A 21,285-nucleotide genomic window follows, 5' to 3' on the forward strand; every position below is an offset into this window, starting at 1 on the left:
TGTAAATTCCTGACATCTTTGTGATTTCCCTGACTTTTCAAGGGTACATGGAATTCCCTGACCATAGCAACCTTGAGTATGACGTATGAGCACTTCCATGCTGGTACTTACATGTAAAATCAAAGTTGTGATAATGCTTCTGCACAAAATGTGTTAATGCAAATTGTGTTTGCTTCTATTGACAGGCACCAACCTGTGTAAGAGACTGTACCTATACTTGTGCTCAACTCATTAAATCATAAACATTTTAACGGTTTATTTGTAAGAGGTGTAATAGAAATTCTTGTTTTAAAACATCTTACAAGGTCTGCAAAGCAGCAAGTATTATTAACTCAAATATTCCAGAACAAATGAGGCAGAGATATAGTCAAAAAACTTAACCATTTAGTGAAACCTCATTACAAAATCAATACATGAAGTAACTATATCACTGAATGTCTTATTTCGGAACGGACACATTAATATGTTTGTAAAGTTAAATAATTTGTAACAAAGGCACTATAAAATGAAATAGTATGCATTTGACTTTGCAGAAAATACATACTAGTACATATAAAGTTAAAGAATTTAGATGCATACTTCTCAAAGGGATTGCTGTGCTAAATTAAGAAAATACAAACCTTATAACGGTTTGTTATATACAACAATAAAAAGATGTTAATCGCCAACTGTAGTTTTTGTTTTATTTTTCAACGTAGAATGCTACACTGATAAATTCAATCACTTTCAAAATCTTTCTCACTCATTCCACTCGTACATCCGCCTGTCGAGAATTACTCACAGCTCTGACGATGAGGATTAACGAAAAATTACGTAGGTTAAGTCCTTCAGTAATATCTTACTGTAAGTACACGAAATCAGTGCGGCCTCAAACAGGGCCACACCCAATGAAAATGAATTTCGCCATGAGCCAAAACGCCGTCAGTAGCGGCTATTTCAAAATAAAAAAATGTCCAAAAAGTTTCAAAACAACAAATGATTAAACGGCATGGCTCTAGCTACCGACGTTAAATTTTTCTATTCCACAATACTACATAATTTGCGAGAAGCCACTGAACGCGCCTTCGTTGTGCAGCGATCGACAGACCACTGGTGAGATCATGGCACTGTGTCCTTCACGCAGGGAGGGCAGTCCATGACCTCACCAACCAATCACACACACGCTTCATTCACAATACAAATCACAAGCCAATAGGAATATGCGACATACATTGAAAACAGTTTTCTATACATAGAGCCAGGGACTTTACATTCTTGTTCTCTCTCCAACACAGTGGGAGAGTAGTTCTCCTCCAGTTCCCACGCAGTGACGAGATATCGTTACAGTCTCTCTCTTACTGGGAATCACTGTTTCTATCTCACTTGCACTTACAGGCCTCTTATGTCTCTCTCTTTCTGCACATCACCCCAGACACAGTCCCTAGTTCTAGAATCATTATGGAACAGCAATCATAATACAAATTACTTGACAAAATTAAACTTATTGAGAAAAACTTGAAAAAGTAGGCCAAAACAAGCAAAAATCTAGTACGACGACTTATTTGTGAATAATTACATAAAAAATAGTAATGATTGAAAATGTCTGTTAAAATACAAAGTACATTATAAAACACACAGCAAGTACAAATATCAGCCCTAAAATACGTAAAAACGGTCAAATATGCTTAGCGAGACTTTTTTAAGAAATATTTACATGCATGAAAACAGTTTAAAAGAAAAATATTTAGCTGGGAGGGCAGGGGTTTGCAACGTTACAACCTCCACATGTAAAACATGAAAGTATATAGCTACGGGAAATACGAAGTGAATTGTTATTGTTAGCATATTTATTTGTTAAAATAAAACTATTTTACACACACACACAATTGTTTTGAAGTTTTTCCATGCACTGTTCATTAAAGCTATAATCATAACAAAAATTAATGATTTAACATGAAATAATTAGATACTTTGCACTGTTGTTATTGGTTTTCCACAGTAGTTACATGACTTACAGGATATATTACATTTTCTGGAGCAATGAATGTAAAGATTCTTGTATAAAATTCCTAGTATTCCATAACTGCCCAGAACAGCATAGATGAGAATTTGGAAACATTTTTAATGTTGAGGAAATAAGCTTGCTGCAACTCAGAAAATAATAATAATTATAAACCAAGACCATCTTACTATGAACCTAATAAGAAAATTCAGCTTCTTCTACAATACATTAAAATGTAGGTTATAACAACAAACAATACACTGCTATAATTTGAATTAAAATAATACTTATTTGAAACAATGCATATAGCACAGAACTTGGTTATAGTATTTATTCTGTCTGTTAAGTGGTAATGTATAATACATAGTTCATATACATAAGTGTGTATAGGAACTGAATGAGTGTACTTTCTAAAAGAAAAAAGACAATAACCATTTCAGCAAAAGTTAAACATTTTTTGGAATCCCTGCTTTGCAAGGAACAATTGTCATAATAGTCACTTACTATACTTAACTATCACTATTCTAGATATAATTCCATGTGACTTCCACATAAGTTTGTTTGTTTATTTATCAACTGCTAATTAATTATATTTGTTTTCAAAATTAAAATTAAGTTACAAATTTTCCAAAGGACTCACATACAGACATTTAAATGGACACATCCTATTGCAGTAGAGTAATTATCAATTTATAATTTGTAAGATTTTTTTAACACCTTTTTTTATTGATTTCATTTTGGAGTGATATTTGTAAACTTTATATGATAGCAATTAATCATTCCAGACTGTGAACATATGCATGCCATTTCATCATGCTATTTTATAAACTCACATAGTGTGTTGTAAAATGATGTAACACCACAGCACATTATAAGGTAGGAGTAATTGAACGCAGACTGATAAACGAAGCTTCAAAGAAATGGCCTGACAATATATTTCATGAGATTTTTATCACTGCACATATTGATTTATAGCATATTTTAGTAAGATATTGGTTAAAATAAAATGGAAATATTAATGGCTAAGAAGTGTAAGTAATAATATTTAGATCAATATCTGACAATATTGTAGTTAGGAGTGTAATAACTACAAATTAGTGACTGTTCCTGAGGTAAGCCTTGGAACTCACCATAAATGTTCGTTGTCGCCATTTTAAGTAATTTATTTGCAAATAACTGAATTGCATACATACATCTGTTTTGGAAATACTATCAAGCAATGAATAAAATGTACAATTACTGAACTATAATAATCTCAAATTAGTTTACATAAATAAAATTGCTATCAACGATTCATGGCAAACCAGTGGTATCCAGGAAAATTAGTCTTGTTTCTCCCTGAAATAACTAGTTGCTGCATTATAATAAATTGAGTATCTAAGAATCTGTAATTTTGAACTTCATAAATGAATAGTAATGTACTAAAAGGAAAAGACAATTTTTTGATGGGATAATATTCAACGTAACTCCAGCTTTTGAAATATGTATATTATTTTACGTTAAGGCGTGTGCATTGAATGATTGTTTACTTATAGTAATTAGTGAAATTGTGTTTCCAACTGTTCATGTATTGTGTAGGTATGACTATTTCTGCCCGTCATACACTATACTTTGATTTATTAAAAATTAATGTTAAACTTTTCATATCATTATTTCCACCATAATAAAACATATTGGGCGGTACCCACTAATGTTTCTGACGGAAATTATGGATTATTGATTGTAAATTTCCTAACATCTGTGGTATCCGGCCCAGAATGAATGAATTGAATAATGTGAATTAACCTTACTTGAATTCAAACTGAAAATACTCCTTAGTGTAATTATTTTATCCGTGGTAAATAAAAGTATGTGGTATCGGTGATAAATGGCAGTGTATTATTTAAGTATCTCTGTATCGTTGACATAACATTCATATCACTTATTTGATCCACAGAATTAATAAAATCACACTATGGTATAATTAAAATTATTTGCTAATCTCCGATGATTGGAGTTCTTATAGGGGTTTTGTTCCTCATCAATCTAAGTGCAAAGTCGTAATCAATTTGCAAAAATTAATATTTATGCACAGATGTAAATCAATTACTTCAGGTTAAAATAAATTAATATTGTCTCTACTTTAAAGTTCAACTCCTGTTGAAAATTACTATGAACCAAAATAAATTATGTATATATTATGAGTGTGTTCTGTTTAGTGATCAGTCGGTGAGCGAACCTCTGGGTTTCAGTGAAAAACAATCCTACACCAGAGTAAGATTCTTAATCAATAGTTTCTGACTCCAAAATGAATTCCAATCATGTACTACGTCTAAAACTATGTAATACTGGGATCCCGGTAAAAAAATCTGATAATTAAACTAACCAAGTTAACATGTATGAAGAATAGTTGTTACAAATTTTGTTTAAACTTGCAATGCTTTAAGTATCTTAGAAGAAATAAAGTTTTTTATTTCTTAATGTGGATAGAACTCTGGAACGTAAACGATGAAAGTTTCTACAGCGACGGGACGGGACTGGTACGAACCGACCTCGGTTTCAGCCAACCACATCCAGGAAAAGAGGCCATCCTCGGTGATCACCGCCCAGCGCGATCAGCGGACAAGGACATCCATCACTCTAGGACCTGGTAGAAGTAGTCCTATGGGCACTCCTCTCGAACGGTCTCCTGGGGCTGGTATTCGGATTGGCTCACGGATCGTCCTTCTCTGGAATCTTCATCGTTGATTGGAACTGTTCCTCCACCTTCCTTCAGTCAGTCATGGTTTGGCAGGACTGTAGTACAGAAGTAGACTCGAGCTTCAACTCTTCATTGAATTTTTAGATTAGTCTTTAGCAGGTCAATTTGCGATTATTCTTCAACATTACTTATTCATGGTACGATCTTTTATACACGTCGATAATGGATCAGCTCTCGTTGAAAGTATATGGTAATTCTTTGTAAATTATTTTATCTAAATCCAATTAATTCCTTACAAATATCTATAAATATTCTTCAATTTTCAGTAATTCAGCTTGACTTATTTTAAATGGTCATATTTCTCGTAGTAGCTATTCGTAGAATCCAACTTAAAAACGTGATTACGGCCAAACATTCTAAAGAACCTTTTTTTTCTTTTGTCTTGTTAATAACCACCGCGATTCTCTCAATTTTTGACAAAATGCAGAGAAAAAACAAATAATTTTAAATTTATGACCAAAGATAAAATTATCATCATAGGCAAAGCAAAAAATACTATTCAAATCACACACAATTACATAGAATAAACGAACCATAATTAAATTGATAAAAATGTTAACCATGAATAAAATAAATAAACTTATTTCTATAAAGTATAGAAATTACCTTTATAATATACAAGCAGAGAGAGAATTACATACTTACTGCTACTATGCAAATGGGTAGTAATCGTTATAATTTTGATAAAGATAACTGCGTCTTAAATTTGCATAGTTACACAATATTGAACTGTACATTATTTGTGTGTCAATATTTTCATCTTTTTGGCCTGCTGCTTTACTTTCCTTGACCTAACCAAATCCCTGTTTACTCTTTTGCACCACCAGCGAACACATATATGTGCAGCTGCTTTCACAATTTCATACTGTAGATGACTAAAATGGTCACACTGCAACTCCTGCAGCCATGTTGCACTCAATTCATTTTTCATATGCTGACAAAGTGAGTGCAGAAGGTTCTCAACATAACTATTGGACACCATAAATTGGTCAAACAGAACAGCAAACTTGGCAACAAAAGTAACGAGATTTTGAGAAGGGTATGTCAGATAATTTTTAACATCCGAATATTCTTTAAACATTATTGCAACATTACACAAATTGACATCACTGCCTATAAGTACTGTTTTGCAGCTTGCACAGTCCAATTTAGCCAATAACCTATGAGCAATGAACCCTGCAACGTATGCTGAAGAAATAATTGATGCATCACCAGATTCAACAGCTTGTTCAATTCTATCTGTGACATCGTGATAATGTACAGACTCTTTCAGTTCATTACACGAGATGTTTTCGTCTTTCTGAGGTTTGTTCAACAAAAAACCACGCAAATCGCTCAAAATACTAGCATCATCTGATAGGCAATTGCCAGAAAAACTTTTAAATGCCATACCATTGACAATAGCAGTCTTCAAAGCAGAAGAAAATTGCATAAAAGTGGGATTACTGTTTGCACCACAGTAGGAACGTATCAAACCAAAAAGATTTTCAAGCGGATCCTGATTTAGAGCTCGTACTTGGAAATATGAAAAGCCTGCTTCAGACAGTACATTCCAAACGTGTATGACAGCATTAATGGAAGTTATCCAACCCCACTGGGATGGAGGGCGAGACACAGTTTTGCGTGCCTTCCCAGGATTCAAAGGTGGTGGATTATCTGTGGTTTTTTTCTTGAGACGCTTTTCAGCTGCAGGATCTTTGCAAAATTGCCAATTATGAACTTTGCTTTTTGCTTCTTCCAACCAGTATTCTAGATGTGGACTTGTTGCTGATAAACAGCATCTCAATGGCTTACCAGGAGGCGGATATCGCTCTGAGCCATTGAAGCTGTCGAACAGTTGATCTACATCAGCCAAAAATGATGCAGTGACAGTAGCATCTGGTGGAAGGATATCTAGAACACAGAAAAAAATATATGTATGTAGAGTGTAAACAATATAATGCATTTCTAACCCATAATTGTAAGTGATAAGGTTTCTTAATACCTATAAGAGAAATTGTTACTCTAAACCTTATACTTTCATGCATGCTGGTTGAATCAATAAACTGCATTAAAAAATATACTCTAGCACTAAAACAGCACAAAAATTTTACGTGCCAAACTTTGGAACAAATCTATTGTCTTTTTAAGAAATATTAATTAAAAAATAATGCTGCTGGATTGTTTTTGTGCAGTTTAAAATAAATACAAATGTTAAGTTTCTTCTGGTATATACATTATACATATTTGGTCAATATGTTCGCTTGCAAAAATTAATATGAGCAAAAATTCTCTCAGCATATTGGTTATCGCTTCCATTACCTTACATATCACAATTTCAGGAATCTGTATTATATAACCCCCAAAACAGTGGATAGCGTGTGTTTGAGCAACATAACTTTCATACATATTGATTGTGAAGAGGGCTATGAACACCACGAAAAATTAACAGAAAAGTGATTGAAAACTGGAAAAAATAAAACTAAATAATTTTTGGTTTTGGATAGAATTTAAATTACCTCTACTGACAAAGCTGTGGATGGTTGCTGCTACTGTATGACTCATAATCTGTGCTGCGGTAGATACTTTCATTCGGTCACTCGAAGTAGGTAAAAGGTGAGTATCTGTAATTTTCGGAGCAAGCCTGAATACAGATTTCTTATCTTCTTCAAACATACTCTCGAGATGTCCCCATTTTGCTGCTCCATGCACCGGGAGATTGCCACGAACCTTCACACCCCTCACAATGTGTGAAAGGAACATGTTCCTGAAACACTTCAGCAAATGAGGTGGATCAAATACAACAGCTATATCATGTCCATCATACGTAAACAATGGGTCAGGGAATTTGGCTCCAAGCTGTTTGAGTGCTGCAACATTGTTACTGCCCATATCACCAACAGTGGAAATTACATTTAGGCCAATAGCAAAACATGAGGAAAGCACTTCTTTCATGGCATCTTTTAGTTCTCCTGCTTTCATTCCACCATGTGTGAAGTAACATGCAACTGGCTGCTTCCATTTCTTCCTCAAGCCTCGCACCATGAACACCATTACATAGTTGGCCTTTTCACCACTTCTTGAGGCACCGTTGTCAACAAGACCAAGAATTTTATCTTCCCTTGGGCAATATTGTACATGCTCCTTCAATGACATTTCGTCTAACATTAAAACACAAAACTTATCTTCAGCTGCCAAACGTGAAAGAGATTGCTTCAGAATTGTCATTACTCCCTGATCAACACCACACTTGAACGGAACTTCATTTAAGACACTTTGCAGGGTTCTTTTTGAAGGCAGGACAAGCATTCGCCTAAGTAATGAGTAACAGGAAGGACTTCGTTTGTAAATTGTAAGTGCCATAACCTTCTCATCTAGTGTCCACCTTCTTCCTTCAGGTTTTCGATTTTTGCAACGCAACTGTGACATAAGGATATTGTATGCAGCTGGTGACATGTCACTGAGTTCATTAGCCAACAAGTTTTTAGCAGTACCTATGGTTTCCTTGTAAGTCAATTTTTTTTTCCTAAGATTTTCACGAACACGTTTAAGACATTTCACTGTACCCTGGACTTTTCTAAAAAGTTTTTTTTTCCTCGGCGTTAGCGAAGATACCTTTGATACACCCATAGATTTAAGGAGATTCCCACTTTGGTTTACCACATTTGACATACATTTTTCAGTTGAATGGGCAGTAGAATCACTCAAATTCACAGCCAATATTTCTGAGAAATTTTCAGCACTAGATGAACATGAACTTGCATCACTCATTTGTAGCTTACATCTAGCTTTTGGTGTTGATGAAGAAACTGGCATGAATGTGTTATTGTCTTTAACAGCATTTGAAACATTACACACAGAATTCACTCCCTCTACACTCCGCAGCCGTGAGTATACATGTTGAACAGGTAAGACATGTGGCGAAGATGGAGACAATGTTGTCATCTGCTCCACCACTGACGTAAGCAGTAAAGGTTCGTTCCTCTCTGGCAAATGATTTTCAGCCTCACCAGAATCAAACACTGATGGTACCGCTACACGATTTAACCTCTTGATATCCTTACAGATGAAATCAGAAGGGAAAAAATGATTGGCACATACAAATTGTGTGCTGTACATCTGTGTTTCACTTCGATCTGCAGGTGGTACAACTTCTGGCGAGAATGTGGAAATTGCAGATAGCCATTTCAACCTTCTGCAACAGAAACACACAATTATGTTTCAAAATCATTTCAACAAATAACTTTCAATGATTTTCATCTAGTCAAAAATTATTAATACTGAAACAGCTTAGATTATTTGAAGAAATTCAACTGTTATACAATTTTTAAGTTGAGTTCAAATTAATAATTTTGTATATGAGTGCAATATCTAGTTAGTTCAGTTTGAATCACATACACATCTATAGTAACTACGTACTTCGTGGGTTGTGCCTTACACCAATATCTAAATTTACAAGTACAGTGTGTGGTAAAAGTTCTGTATCACGTATCCAAGTTGATTTCCTGATTCTGATGGCATGATCCTGTACAAATGAGCCTGTGGTATATGATGCTTGCTATTTTTATTTAGTACATCAAAGGATTCTAAAAATTACAAAAATATCAGAGTACAAATGAAACAGTAAATATGTAGTTGGGCGGTAAAAAAAAATATGCTAAAAATCTGAAAATACTTTTATTCTATGCTCTTTCACTTCCTCTTTTCAAAACAACCGGCGGAGATAAGAAATTCCAAATACTTTAAGAGATATCAAATTTTTTAATTTTGCAATACAAGACCTGTGCAACCATTCGACAGTGGCCATTTTTGTTATTTTGCAGTGTGTTCGTGAATGCGTAATTAATAAAATGGTTGATTAGGTCAGGTCAGTTACATTATTAATACCTTCAAACTAAGCCGACATTAAAAATAATGTGAATTAATTTTAATGGCTATTTACTTTTAAAATATTTATAATGTAACTGACATGACCACACAAACCGGGACAAAGGATGAACAGTAAATTAAATGGTCGATTAGGTCAGGTCAGTTACATTATAAATACTTTCAAACTAAGGTGATATTAAAAATAATGTGAATTAATTTTAATTATTCTTTAGTTTTAAATGATTTATAATGTAACTGACCTGACCTAACCAACCAGGACAAAGGATGGACAGTAGAAACTCACGTAATTTTTTTTTTACTTATTACTTGCGCAACAACATTCAAATAACAAATAAAACTTTAAAATTAGAAACGTTAAAAACTCACCTAAGTTGGTGGCGGTAATAAAACACCGTTTTAAACAATAAATGAACTAAATAATCACGTATTGGTTCATTTGAATTCTGGCATATCACGAACAATCACGTGACATCATTATACAATAAAAAAATTGATACTCGTAAACAAGAAACAATGTTAACGCCACATGAATGCACTGGTATTGTGATGAAATTTAAAAATTCGATATCTTCTAAAGTATTTGGAATTTCTTACCTCCGCCACTTTTAATGAAAAGAGGAAGTTGAAGAGCATATAATAAAGGTATTTTCGGATTTTTAACATTTTTTTTTTCACAAATACCGCTCAACTACATATTTACCAATAAAACATCTTAGATTTTAAGAATTTTTTTTTCATATTGAACATCCGATCATAATTCATTTTGACATCACAATTTTTTTTTTACAGTCTATGTTATTTCAATGCAATTTTCGTTACGGTCGCCATCTTGAAAATCCGCAATTTTTATGTTAGAAAATCGGGAAAAATTTTAAAAATCATTAAAAAAATTAAATAATCGAATTAAATAAAAATCTTAAAAACCACTGTTGCAGTTATTGTTACGGTCGACATCTTGGATTATATAAATGTTGCATATTTCGTTACACCCGCCATCTTGGTTGAGTACCATATCATTCTTACACTTTTCGTTAAGACCGCCATATTGGGTCCTATTAATGTTACAATTATCGTTATGGTCGCCATCTTTAAATTTAGACACCATCTTGAAAATCTTTATTTATTATACGATTTTAATGAAAAAAAAAGTTCAAAATTCATCAAAAAATTAACTTAATAGAATTCTGTTTATATCGATTCCCGTCCTTGATTCGAAACCGGCGAGGGCAAAAAATATAAAATCAACAGATCCTTCCTCCACAGAAGCCACCTTCAGACTGACCTACCTCCACCAATAACAAGGTATTTACCATCAGCTGGTATGACGTCACCACACCTTTGACCTTGACCTTGACCTTGACCTTGAAATTTAACCTTAACCTTGAAATTTGACCTCGACATTGATCTTTGACTTTGACCTTGATGTCCATCACGGATCCGTCATTTTATGTTCAGTACATGCTAGCGGTCATTGCCACCATCATGTTTTCGTCTGCTGGAGGTCACCATATTGTGTGTACTTGTCTTACCATCATGCAAATTCTATTCTAACATGCTACAGTGCAGTAATAATTTATTATTGCTGAGGTGCCCACCATCTTGAAATTTGACCGCCATGTTGAAATCATGTAATTATTTAGTTAGAAATGCGGGAAAAATTCCAATAGTCTCCGAAAAAATCAATTATTAATTTACAAATTGAATCGATGGATCCATGTCCACGGTTAGATTCTTGACCAGTGACAGTTGTAACTAATTATTAAATAAATTTTAAATTCTTTTTTCCGTTACCTTTCGCGGAGTTTATTAATCATAAGTCAATATACCTAACCAAAGAATTAATACAGTGACGATAAGCCTATCATGAAAGTCTAATTTTTGAATAATCTGAATAACCTATAAGCCGTTCATGTACAAAACCGCACATAAAGAACAATTGTCTTCAGTCCATGAGACCGAGTCATGTCATTATCAGACGTATAGGCTAGTCATTTCAGGACCACATGACCTTCGTCGTTAGCTAATTATATTCAATTAATCCATCGTGACATTTTTATACATTCTAAAGGAGCAAGTAACCTTGAAAAATATTTTAGTAACACCAAGAGGTGATAAACTAGTAAATATTCAATCACTACATTTTGTACTACGCGCAATCAACAAAAAGGAAGCACCATCAACGAAAAGACAGCACCACCAACGAAAAGGCAGCACCGACTACGAAAAGGCAGCACATTTGGAAGCACCGACTACGAAAAGGCAGCACATTTGGCAGCACCGACAACGAAAAGGCAGCACATTTGGAAGCACCGACAACGAAAAGGCAGCACATTTGGAAGCACCATCATCGAAAAGGCAGCACATTTGGAAGCTCCATCAACAAAAAAAGGCAAAAAGGAAGCACAAGTTACGAGATCTAAGTCTTAGTTAGAAATCAGAATACAAGAAATAAAAACATTAAATTCTTATAATTTAAATTATTTATTTTATTGCTTTACATTATACAAATGCAAGTAAAACAAGCCATTATTGTATGTAGCCAGCATTCCTCAGTTCCTTGAGTATGAAGGATATTTCTTTGATGCACGAATAGTTTCCTGCACAAAGCGAACCATGTAAAAGTCTTAGCCGGTCAACCAATATGTTTGGATCTTTCCATGATGTGTAATCAATCTCTTCTACCACCATCTTCCTTACACCTTTATAAATATTACGATCTCTGGTGTCTTCCGTTTTACCACCAACCTCAGGGTAACTTTCATGTTTGAGACGGTGATCATCACAAGCTTGATCAGATTTATTTAATATATCACGTCGTTTCCACCGTTTCGGTCTCAGGACACCGCCACATTCTTCGATCTTGGCAGCTTTAGGTGTTTCATCATAGTCTATGTCTTTGTCAACAGCCTCAGAGTCACTGTAACATCACACGGAAAAGTTCAGAACTCCAATTCGCTGTGAAACCTTTCTCAAAGACACCTTTCTGCTTGGAGATTCTCACAATGTCACCAACATTAGCTTTATGCTTGCGTGTATCTTTCTTATTCGTGTTGGTGAATACAGTCCCAAGCAGACGATCATCCTTTACATCTGTCGATGGTACATCCTCCATCGAGTACGACGTTAAAGTCGGTAAAGATGCCATCGAAGTCTCAAGAACAGGCAGTTACGCGACTTATGCACCAGAAGAAACAAACTAGGTGATCCGTACACCGTCGACGGCAGTAAAAAATTGGGCGTCCTGCTGTCTAGGACTCGTTTTTATACATTAACCGGTTTGAATAATACGCTAGTCAAATCAAGAACAATTTACTAAAATACTAGACTCAAAAAAACATAAAAAAAATAGAAGTACCATCAACAAAAAAGGCAGCAAATTTGGAAGCACCGACTACGAAAAGGCAGCACATTTGGAAGCACCGACAACGAAAAGGCAGCACATTTGGCAGCACCGACAACGAAAAGGCAGCACATTTGGAAGCACCGACTACGAAAAGGCAGCACATTTGGAAGCACAGACTACGAAAAGGTAGCACATTTGGAAGCACCGACTACGAAAAGGCAGCACATTTGGAAGCACAGACTACGAAAAGGCAGCACATTTGGAAGCACCGACTAAGAAAAGGCAGCACATTCGGCAGCACCGACAACGAAAAGGCAGCACATTTGGCAGCACCGACAACGAAAAGGCAGCACATTCGGCAGCACCGACAACGAAAAGGCAGCACATTTGTCAGCACCGACAACGAAAAGGCAGCACATTTGGAAGCACCGACTACGAAAAGGCAGCACATTTGGAAGCACCGAATACGAAAAGGCAGCACATTTGACAGCACCGACAACGAAAAGGCAGCACATTTGGCAGCACCGACAACGAAAAGGCAGCACATTTGGAAGCACCGACTACGAAAAGGCAGCACATTTGGCAGCACCGACAACGAAAGGCAGCACATTTGGAAGCACCGACAACGAAAAGGCAGCACATTTGGAAGCACCATCATCGAAAAGGCAGCACATTTGGAAGCTCCATCAACAAAAAAAGGCAAAAAGGAAGCACAAGTTACGAGATCTAAGTCTTAGTTAGAAATCAGAATACAAGAAATAAAAACATTAAATTCTTATAATTTAAATTATTTATTTTATTGCTTTACATTATACAAATGCAAGTAAAACAAGCCATTATTGTATGTAGCCAGCATTCCTCAGTTCCTTGAGTATGAAGGATATTTCTTTGATGCACGAATAGTTTCCTGCACAAAGCGAACCATGTAAAAGTCTTAGCCGGTCAACCAATATGTTTGGATCTTTCCATGATGTGTAATCAATCTCTTCTACCACCATCTTCCTTGCACCTTTATAAATATTACGATCTCTGGTGTCTTCCGTTTTACCACCAACCTCAGGGTAACTTTCATGTTTGAGACGGTGATCATCACAAGCTTGATCAGATTTATTTAATATATCACGTCGTTTCCACCGTTTCGGTCTCAGGACACCGCCACATTCTTCGATCTTGGCAGCTTTAGGTTTTTCATCATAGTCTATGTCTTTGTCAACAGCCTCAGAGTCACTGTAACAATCACCGTAGAAGGAATCGTCTTCACCCAATTTACCGTAATAATTCGATGTTGATGATGTTGAAGTGTCTTCTTCGTCTTCATGCTTCCTTTTTAGGAGTCCATCATTTTTACAAAGTAGGAAAGATCTACTTGAATTCGGCTGGAATATATTCTCACTTTTCACGTTAAGGATTCTTTCATTGTCTTCATTCTTCCGTAAATCATCAACCTCCTTCAATTTAAGTTCTTTGTCGAGATCGGAAGAGCCAAGAAAATTATTGTCGTAATGCAGATCACTCTTCCTTAGGATGGTAGATTCATGGTTGTCCTCTAGCTTGTACGCAGGCTTGGCGCTACAAGTTCTGCCATGTCTTTTTAGGCTCTCTCCCCGCGTAAACGACTTGCTACATCGAACACAACTTATCATATTACGCAGTGGATTTTTAACACAGTCATTCTTCTCGTGTTGTCTTTTATTCTTTCTCAAGATAAACTCTTTACCGCAAAACTTACACCTATGTTCTTTCGATACAGCGTCAGATCCCAAATCAGAATTCATATTAGTTACTGAGACTAATGCCAGATACCAATTGAGTGTTTTAAATTAGATCCAATACTTAAATAGAAATTTTTTCATATTTCATCAGCGAGAATTAATATATCTCATGCAAAAGTACTTTATGCATGTAGTTCTGCTTTTCAACAACAGATGTCGCCACATGTTGCTTGCAGGTAAATAATATTTAGTTCTTTTATGCAGGGTGCGGGATGCTCACTAACGATCGCAAAAGAAGGATGGCTTCGCTAGACTCCAAGGAAAAGGAAGTTCGTCTTGCATGTTGGTGCTCCACAGATGTCTCATGGCATAATATTAATTTGACTGAGTAATGATATGTGTTAATTCCACCTTATAAAAATATTGCAAGTTTTGGTTTACTAGCAGAAATTATCGAATTAAATGTAACTCCAAATAAAATGACATGTCTCATTAGACAAAAAAAATCCATGCAGAGAGCGGTTTCTCAGAATAGTCAGAAACACTTGAAGAAACCACAGGAATGATTGCAAGAACACGGGAAAACCCATCAAAATATTGACAAGAATAATCAGGAGCACACGGAGAAAACCATCAAAATATTGACAAGAATATTCAGGAGCACACGGAGAAAACCACCATAATATTAACAATAATAATCGGAAGCACACGGAGAAAACCACAATAATATCGACAAGAATAATCGGAAGCACACAGAGAAAACCACCACAAGTTTTCTTTGATATCATAAAAATACAGAAAAAAAAATATTTAAAAATAAAAATAAATTAATAAAAAATTTATTTTTATTTTTAAATACTTTTTTTCTGTATTTTTATGATATCAAAGAAAACTTGTGGTGGTTTTCTCTGTGTGCTTCCGATTATTCTTGTCGATATTATTGTGGTTTTCTCCGTGTGCTTCGATTATTATTGTTAATATTATGGTGGTTTTCTCCGTGTGCTCCTGAATATTCTTGTCAATATTTTGATGGTTTTCTCCGTGTGCTCCTGATTATTCTTGTCAATATTTTGATGGGTTTTCCCGTGTTCTTGCAATCATTCCTGTGGTTTCTTCAAGTGTTTCTGACTATTCTGAGAAACCGCTCTCTGCATGGATTTTTTTTGTCTAATGAGACATGTCATTTTATTTGGAGTTACATTTAATTCGATAATTTCTGCTACTAAATCAAAACTTGCAATATTTTTATAAGGTGGAATTAACACATATCATTACTCAGTCAAATTAATATTATGCCATGAGACATCTGTGGAGCACCAACATGCAAGACGAACTTCCTTTTCCTTGGAGTCTAGCGAAGCCATCCTTCTTTTGCGATCGTTAGTGAGCATCCCGCACCCTGCATAAAAGAACTAAATATTATTTACCTGCAAGCAACATGTGGCGACATCTGTTGTTGAAAAGCAGAACTACATGCATAAAGTACTTTTGCATGAGATATATTAATTCTCGCTGATGAAATATGAAAAAATTTCTATTTAAGTATTGGATCTAATTTAAAACACTCAATTGGTATCTGGCATTAGTCTCAGTAACTAATATGAATTCTGATTTGGGATCTGATGCTGTATCGAAAGAACATAGGTGTAAGTTTTGCGGTAAAGAGTTTATCTTGAGAATGAATAAAAGACAACACGAGAAGAATGACTGTGTTAAAAATCCACTGCGTAATATGATAAGTTGTGTTCGATGTAGCAAGTCGTTTACGCGGGGAGAGAGCCTAAAAAGACATGGCAGAACTTGTAGCGCCAAGCCTGCGTACAAGCTAGAGGACAACGATGAATCTACCATCCTAAGGAAGAGTGATCTGCATTACGACAATAATTTTCTTGGCTCTTCCGATCTCGACAAAGAACTTAAATTGAAGGAGGTTGATGATTTACGGAATAATGAAGACAATGAAAGAATCCTTAACGTGAAAAGTGAGAATATATTCCAGCCGAATTCAAGTAGATCTTTCCTACTTTGTAAAAATGATGGACTCCTAAAAAGGAAGCATGAAGACGAAGAAGACACTTCAACATCATCAACATCGAATTATTACGGTAAATTGGGTGAAGACGATTCCTTCTACGGTGATTGTTACAGTGACTCTGAGGCTGTTGACAAAGACATAGACTATGATGAAACACCTAAAGCTGCCAAGATCGAAGAATGTGGCGGTGTCCTGAGACCGAAACGGTGGAAACGACGTGATATATTAAATAAATCTGATCAAGCTTGTGATGATCACCGTCTCAAACATGAAAGTTACCCTGAGGTTGGTGGTAAAACGGAAGACACCAGAGATCGTAATATTTATAAAGGTGCAAGGAAGATGGTGGTAGAAGAGATTGATTACACATCATGGAAAGATCCAAACATATTGGTTGACCGGCTAAGACTTTTACATGGTTCGCTTTGTGCAGGAAACTATTCGTGCATCAAAGAAATATCCTTCATACTCAAGGAACTGAGGAATGCTGGCTACATACAATAATGGCTTGTTTTACTTGCATTTGTATAATGTAAAGCAATAAAATAAATAATTTAAATTATAAGAATTTAATGTTTTTATTTCTTGTATTCTGATTTCTAACTAAGACTTAGATCTCGTAACTTGTGCTTCCTTTTTGCCTTTTTTTGTTGATGGAGCTTCCAAATGTGCTGCCTTTTCGATGATGGTGCTTCCAAATGTGCTGCCTTTTCGTTGTCGGTGCTTCCAAATGTGCTGCCTTTCGTTGTCGGTGCTGCCAAATGTGCTGCCTTTTCGTAGTCGGTGCTTCCAAATGTGCTGCCTTTTCGTTGTCGGTGCTGCCAAATGTGCTGCCTTTTCGTTGTCGGTGCTGTCAAATGTGCTGCCTTTTCGTATTCGGTGCTTCCAAATGTGCTGCCTTTTCGTAGTCGGTGCTTCCAAATGTGCTGCCTTTTCGTTGTCGGTGCTGACAAATGTGCTGCCTTTTCGTTGTCGGTGCTGCCGAATGTGCTGCCTTTTCGTTGTCGGTGCTGCCAAATGTGCTGCCTTTTCGTTGTCGGTGCTGCCGAATGTGCTGCCTTTTCTTAGTCGGTGCTTCCAAATGTGCTGCCTTTTCGTAGTCTGTGCTTCCAAATGTGCTGCCTTTTCGTAGTCTGTGCTTCCAAATGTGCTGCCTTTTCGTAGTCTGTGCTTCCAAATGTGCTGCCTTTTCGTAGTCGGTGCTTCCAAATGTGCTGCCTTTTCGTTGTCGGTGCTGCCAAATGTGCTGCCTTTTCGTTGTCGGTGCTTCCAAATGTGCTGCCTTTTCGTAGTCGGTGCTTCCAAATTTGCTGCCTTTTTTGTTGATGGTACTTCTATTTTTTTAATGTTTTTTTGACTCTAGTATTTTAGTAAATTGTTCTTGATTTGACTAGCGTATTATTCAAACCGGTTAATGTATAAAAACGAGTCCTAGACAGCAGGACGCCCAATTTTTTACTGCCGTCGACGGTGTACGGATCACCTAGTTTGTTTCTTCTGGTGCATAAGTCGCGTAACTGCCTGTTCTTGAGACTTCGATGGCATCTTTACCGACTTTAACGTCGTACTCGATGGAGGATGTACCATCGACAGATGTAAAGGATGATCGTCTGCTTGGGACTGTATTCACCAACACGAATAAGAAAGATACACGCAAGCATAAAGCTAATGTTGGTGACATTGTGAGAATCTCCAAGCAGAAAGGTGTCTTTGAGAAAGGTTACACAGCGTATTGGAGTTCTGAACTTTTCCGTGTGATGTTACAGTGACTCTGAGGCTGTTGACAAAGACATAGACTATGATGAAACACCTAAAGCTGCCAAGATCGAAGAATGTGGCGGTGTCCTGAGACCGAAACGGTGGAAACGACGTGATATATTAAATAAATCTGATCAAGCTTGTGATGATCACCGTCTCAAACATGAAAGTTACCCTGAGGTTGGTGGTAAAACGGAAGACACCAGAGATCGTAATATTTATAAAGGTGTAAGGAAGATGGTGGTAGAAGAGATTGATTACACATCATGGAAAGATCCAAACATATTGGTTGACCGGCTAAGACTTTTACATGGTTCGCTTTGTGCAGGAAACTATTCGTGCATCAAAGAAATATCCTTCATACTCAAGGAACTGAGGAATGCTGGCTACATACAATAATGGCTTGTTTTACTTGCATTTGTATAATGTAAAGCAATAAAATAAATAATTTAAATTATAAGAATTTAATGTTTTTATTTCTTGTATTCTGATTTCTAACTAAGACTTAGATCTCGTAACTTGTGCTTCCTTTTTGCCTTTTTTTGTTGATGGAGCTTCCAAATGTGCTGCCTTTTCGATGATGGTGCTTCCAAATGTGCTGCCTTTTCGTTGTCGGTGCTTCCAAATGTGCTGCCTTTTCGTTGTCGGTGCTGCCAAATGTGCTGCCTTTTCGTAGTCGGTGCTTCCAAATGTGCTGCCTTTTCGTAGTCGGTGCTGCCTTTTCGTTGGTGGTGCTGTCTTTTCGTTGATGGTGCTTCCTTTTTGTTGATTGCGCGTAGTACAAAATGTAGTGATTGAATATTTACTAGTTTATCACCTCTTGGTGTTACTAAAATATTTTTCAAGGTTACTTGCTCCTTTAGAATGTATAAAAATGTCACGATGGATTTATTGAATATAATTAGCTAACGACGAAGGTCATGTGGTCCTGAAATGACTAGCCTATACGTCTGATAATGACATGACTCGGTCTCATGGACTGAAGACAATTGTTCTTTATGTGCGGTTTTGTACATGAACGGCTTATAGGTTATTCAGATTATTCAAAAATTAGACTTTCATGATAGGCTTATCGTCACTGTATTAATTCTTTGGTTAGGTATATTGACTTATGATTAATAAACTCCGCGAAAGGTAACGGAAAAAAGAATTTAAAATTTATTTAATAATTAGTTACAACTGTCACTGGTCAAGAATCTAACCGTGGACATGGATCCATCGATTCAATTTGTAAATTAATAATTGATTTTTTCGGAGACTATTGGAATTTTTCCCGCATTTCTAACTAAATAATTACATGATTTCAACATGGCGGTCAAATTTCAAGATGGTGGGCACCTCAGCAATAATAAATTATTACTGCACTGTAGCATGTTAGAATAGAATTTGCATGATGGTAAGACAAGTACACACAATATGGTGACCTCCAGCAGACGAAAACATGATGGTGGCAATGACCGCTAGCATGTACTGAACATAAAATGACGGATCCGTGATGGACATCAAGGTCAAAGTCAAAGATCAATGTCGAGGTCAAATTTCAAGGTTAAGGTTAAATTTCAAGGTCAAGGTCAAAGGTCAAGGTCAAGGTCAAGGTCAAAGGTGTGGTGACGTCATACCAGCTGATGGTAAATACCTTGTTATTGGTGGAGGTAGGTCAGTCTGAAGGTGGCTTCTGTGGAGGAAGGATCTGTTGATTTTATATTTTTTGCCCTCGCCGGTTTCGAATCAAGGACGGGAATCGATATAAACAGAATTCTATTAAGTTAATTTTTTGATGAATTTTGAACTTTTTTTTTCATTAAAATCGTATAATAAATAAAGATTTTCAAGATGGTGTCTAAATTTAAAGATGGCGACCATAACGATAATTGTAACATTAATAGGACCCAATATGGCGGTCTTAACGAAAAGTGTAAGAATGATATGGTACTCAACCAAGATGGCGGGTGTAACGAAATATGCAACATTTATATAATCCAAGATGTCGACCGTAACAATAACTGCAACAGTGGTTTTTAAGATTTTTATTTAATTCGATTATTTAATTTTTTTAATGATTTTTAAAATTTTTCCCGATTTTCTAACATAAAAATTGCGAATTTTCAAGATGGCGACCGTAACGAAAATTGCAATGGTGACGACATGATTCGAAGTTGGTGGAAATTACTAGAAATACAAAATGGCAAATGGATTAGCATGGATTAACATATGGATTAGCATAGATTGACATACGGATTAGCATAGATTGGCATACAGGTTAGCATAGATTGGTATACGAATTAGCATAGATTGGCATACGGATTGGCATAGATTGACATGGATTAGCATAGATTGGCATGGATTAGGTTAGGTTAGCATAGATTAGCATATGGATTAGGTTAGGTTAGGTTAGGTTAGCATAGATTAGCATATGGATTAGGTTAGGTTAGTTTAGTTTAGTTTAGTTTAGGTTAGGTTAGGTTTGCATAGATTAGCATATGGATTAGGTTAGGTTAGGTTAGTTTAGTTTAGGTTAGGTTAGGTTAGGTTTGCATAGATTAGCATATGGATTAGGTTAGGTTAGTTTAGTTTAGTTTAGTTTAGTTTAGGTTAGGTTAGGTTAGGTTAGCATAGATTAGCATATGGATTTGGTTAGGTTAGGTTAGGTTAGGTTAGGTTAAGTTTAGTTTAGTTTAGTTTAGTTTAGTTTAGTTTAGTTTAGTTTATTTTAGTTTAGTTTAGTTTAGGTTAGGTTAGGTTAGCATAGATTAGCATATGGATTAGGTTAGGTTAGGTTAGGTTAGTTTAGGTTAGGTTAGGTTAGTTTAGGTTAGGTTAGGTTAGGTTAGGTTAGGTTAGCATAGA

General features: G+C 35.9%; 2 protein-coding genes across 2 annotated transcripts in view; one reads left to right on the top strand and one right to left on the bottom strand.

The window, feature by feature from the left end:
* LOC134542617 (GMP synthase [glutamine-hydrolyzing]) overlaps nt 1-21,285 on the top strand; it is a 417,842-nt gene that overhangs the window by 253,568 nt on the left and 142,989 nt on the right. The window lies entirely within an intron of this gene.
* Nucleotides 665-9,510, bottom strand: LOC134542577 (uncharacterized). Its single transcript, XM_063386951.1, has 2 exons — nt 9,482-9,510; nt 665-8,895 (listed from the first exon to the last, which is right to left on the bottom strand). The coding sequence occupies exons 1-2, from the start codon at nt 9,505-9,507 to the stop codon at nt 7,146-7,148; spliced, it is 1,776 nt and encodes a 591-aa protein (XP_063243021.1). The 5' UTR covers nt 9,508-9,510; the 3' UTR covers nt 665-7,145.

The sequence above is a fragment of the Bacillus rossius genome, assembly GCF_032445375.1.
Source record: "Bacillus rossius redtenbacheri isolate Brsri chromosome 9 unlocalized genomic scaffold, Brsri_v3 Brsri_v3_scf9_1, whole genome shotgun sequence".
Classification (NCBI taxonomy): domain Eukaryota; kingdom Metazoa; phylum Arthropoda; class Insecta; order Phasmatodea; family Bacillidae; genus Bacillus; species Bacillus rossius.

Bases quoted from the DNA above. Each gene is read 5' to 3' on its own strand.
- LOC134542577 (XM_063386951.1), bottom strand. From the start codon at position 9,507: ATGGCCACTGTCGAATGGTTGCACAG. The intron at 8,896-9,481 runs GTCTTGTATTGC...TTTCTGTTGCAG, and splicing joins ACTGTCGAATGGTTGCACAG to AAGGTTGAAATGGCTATCTG.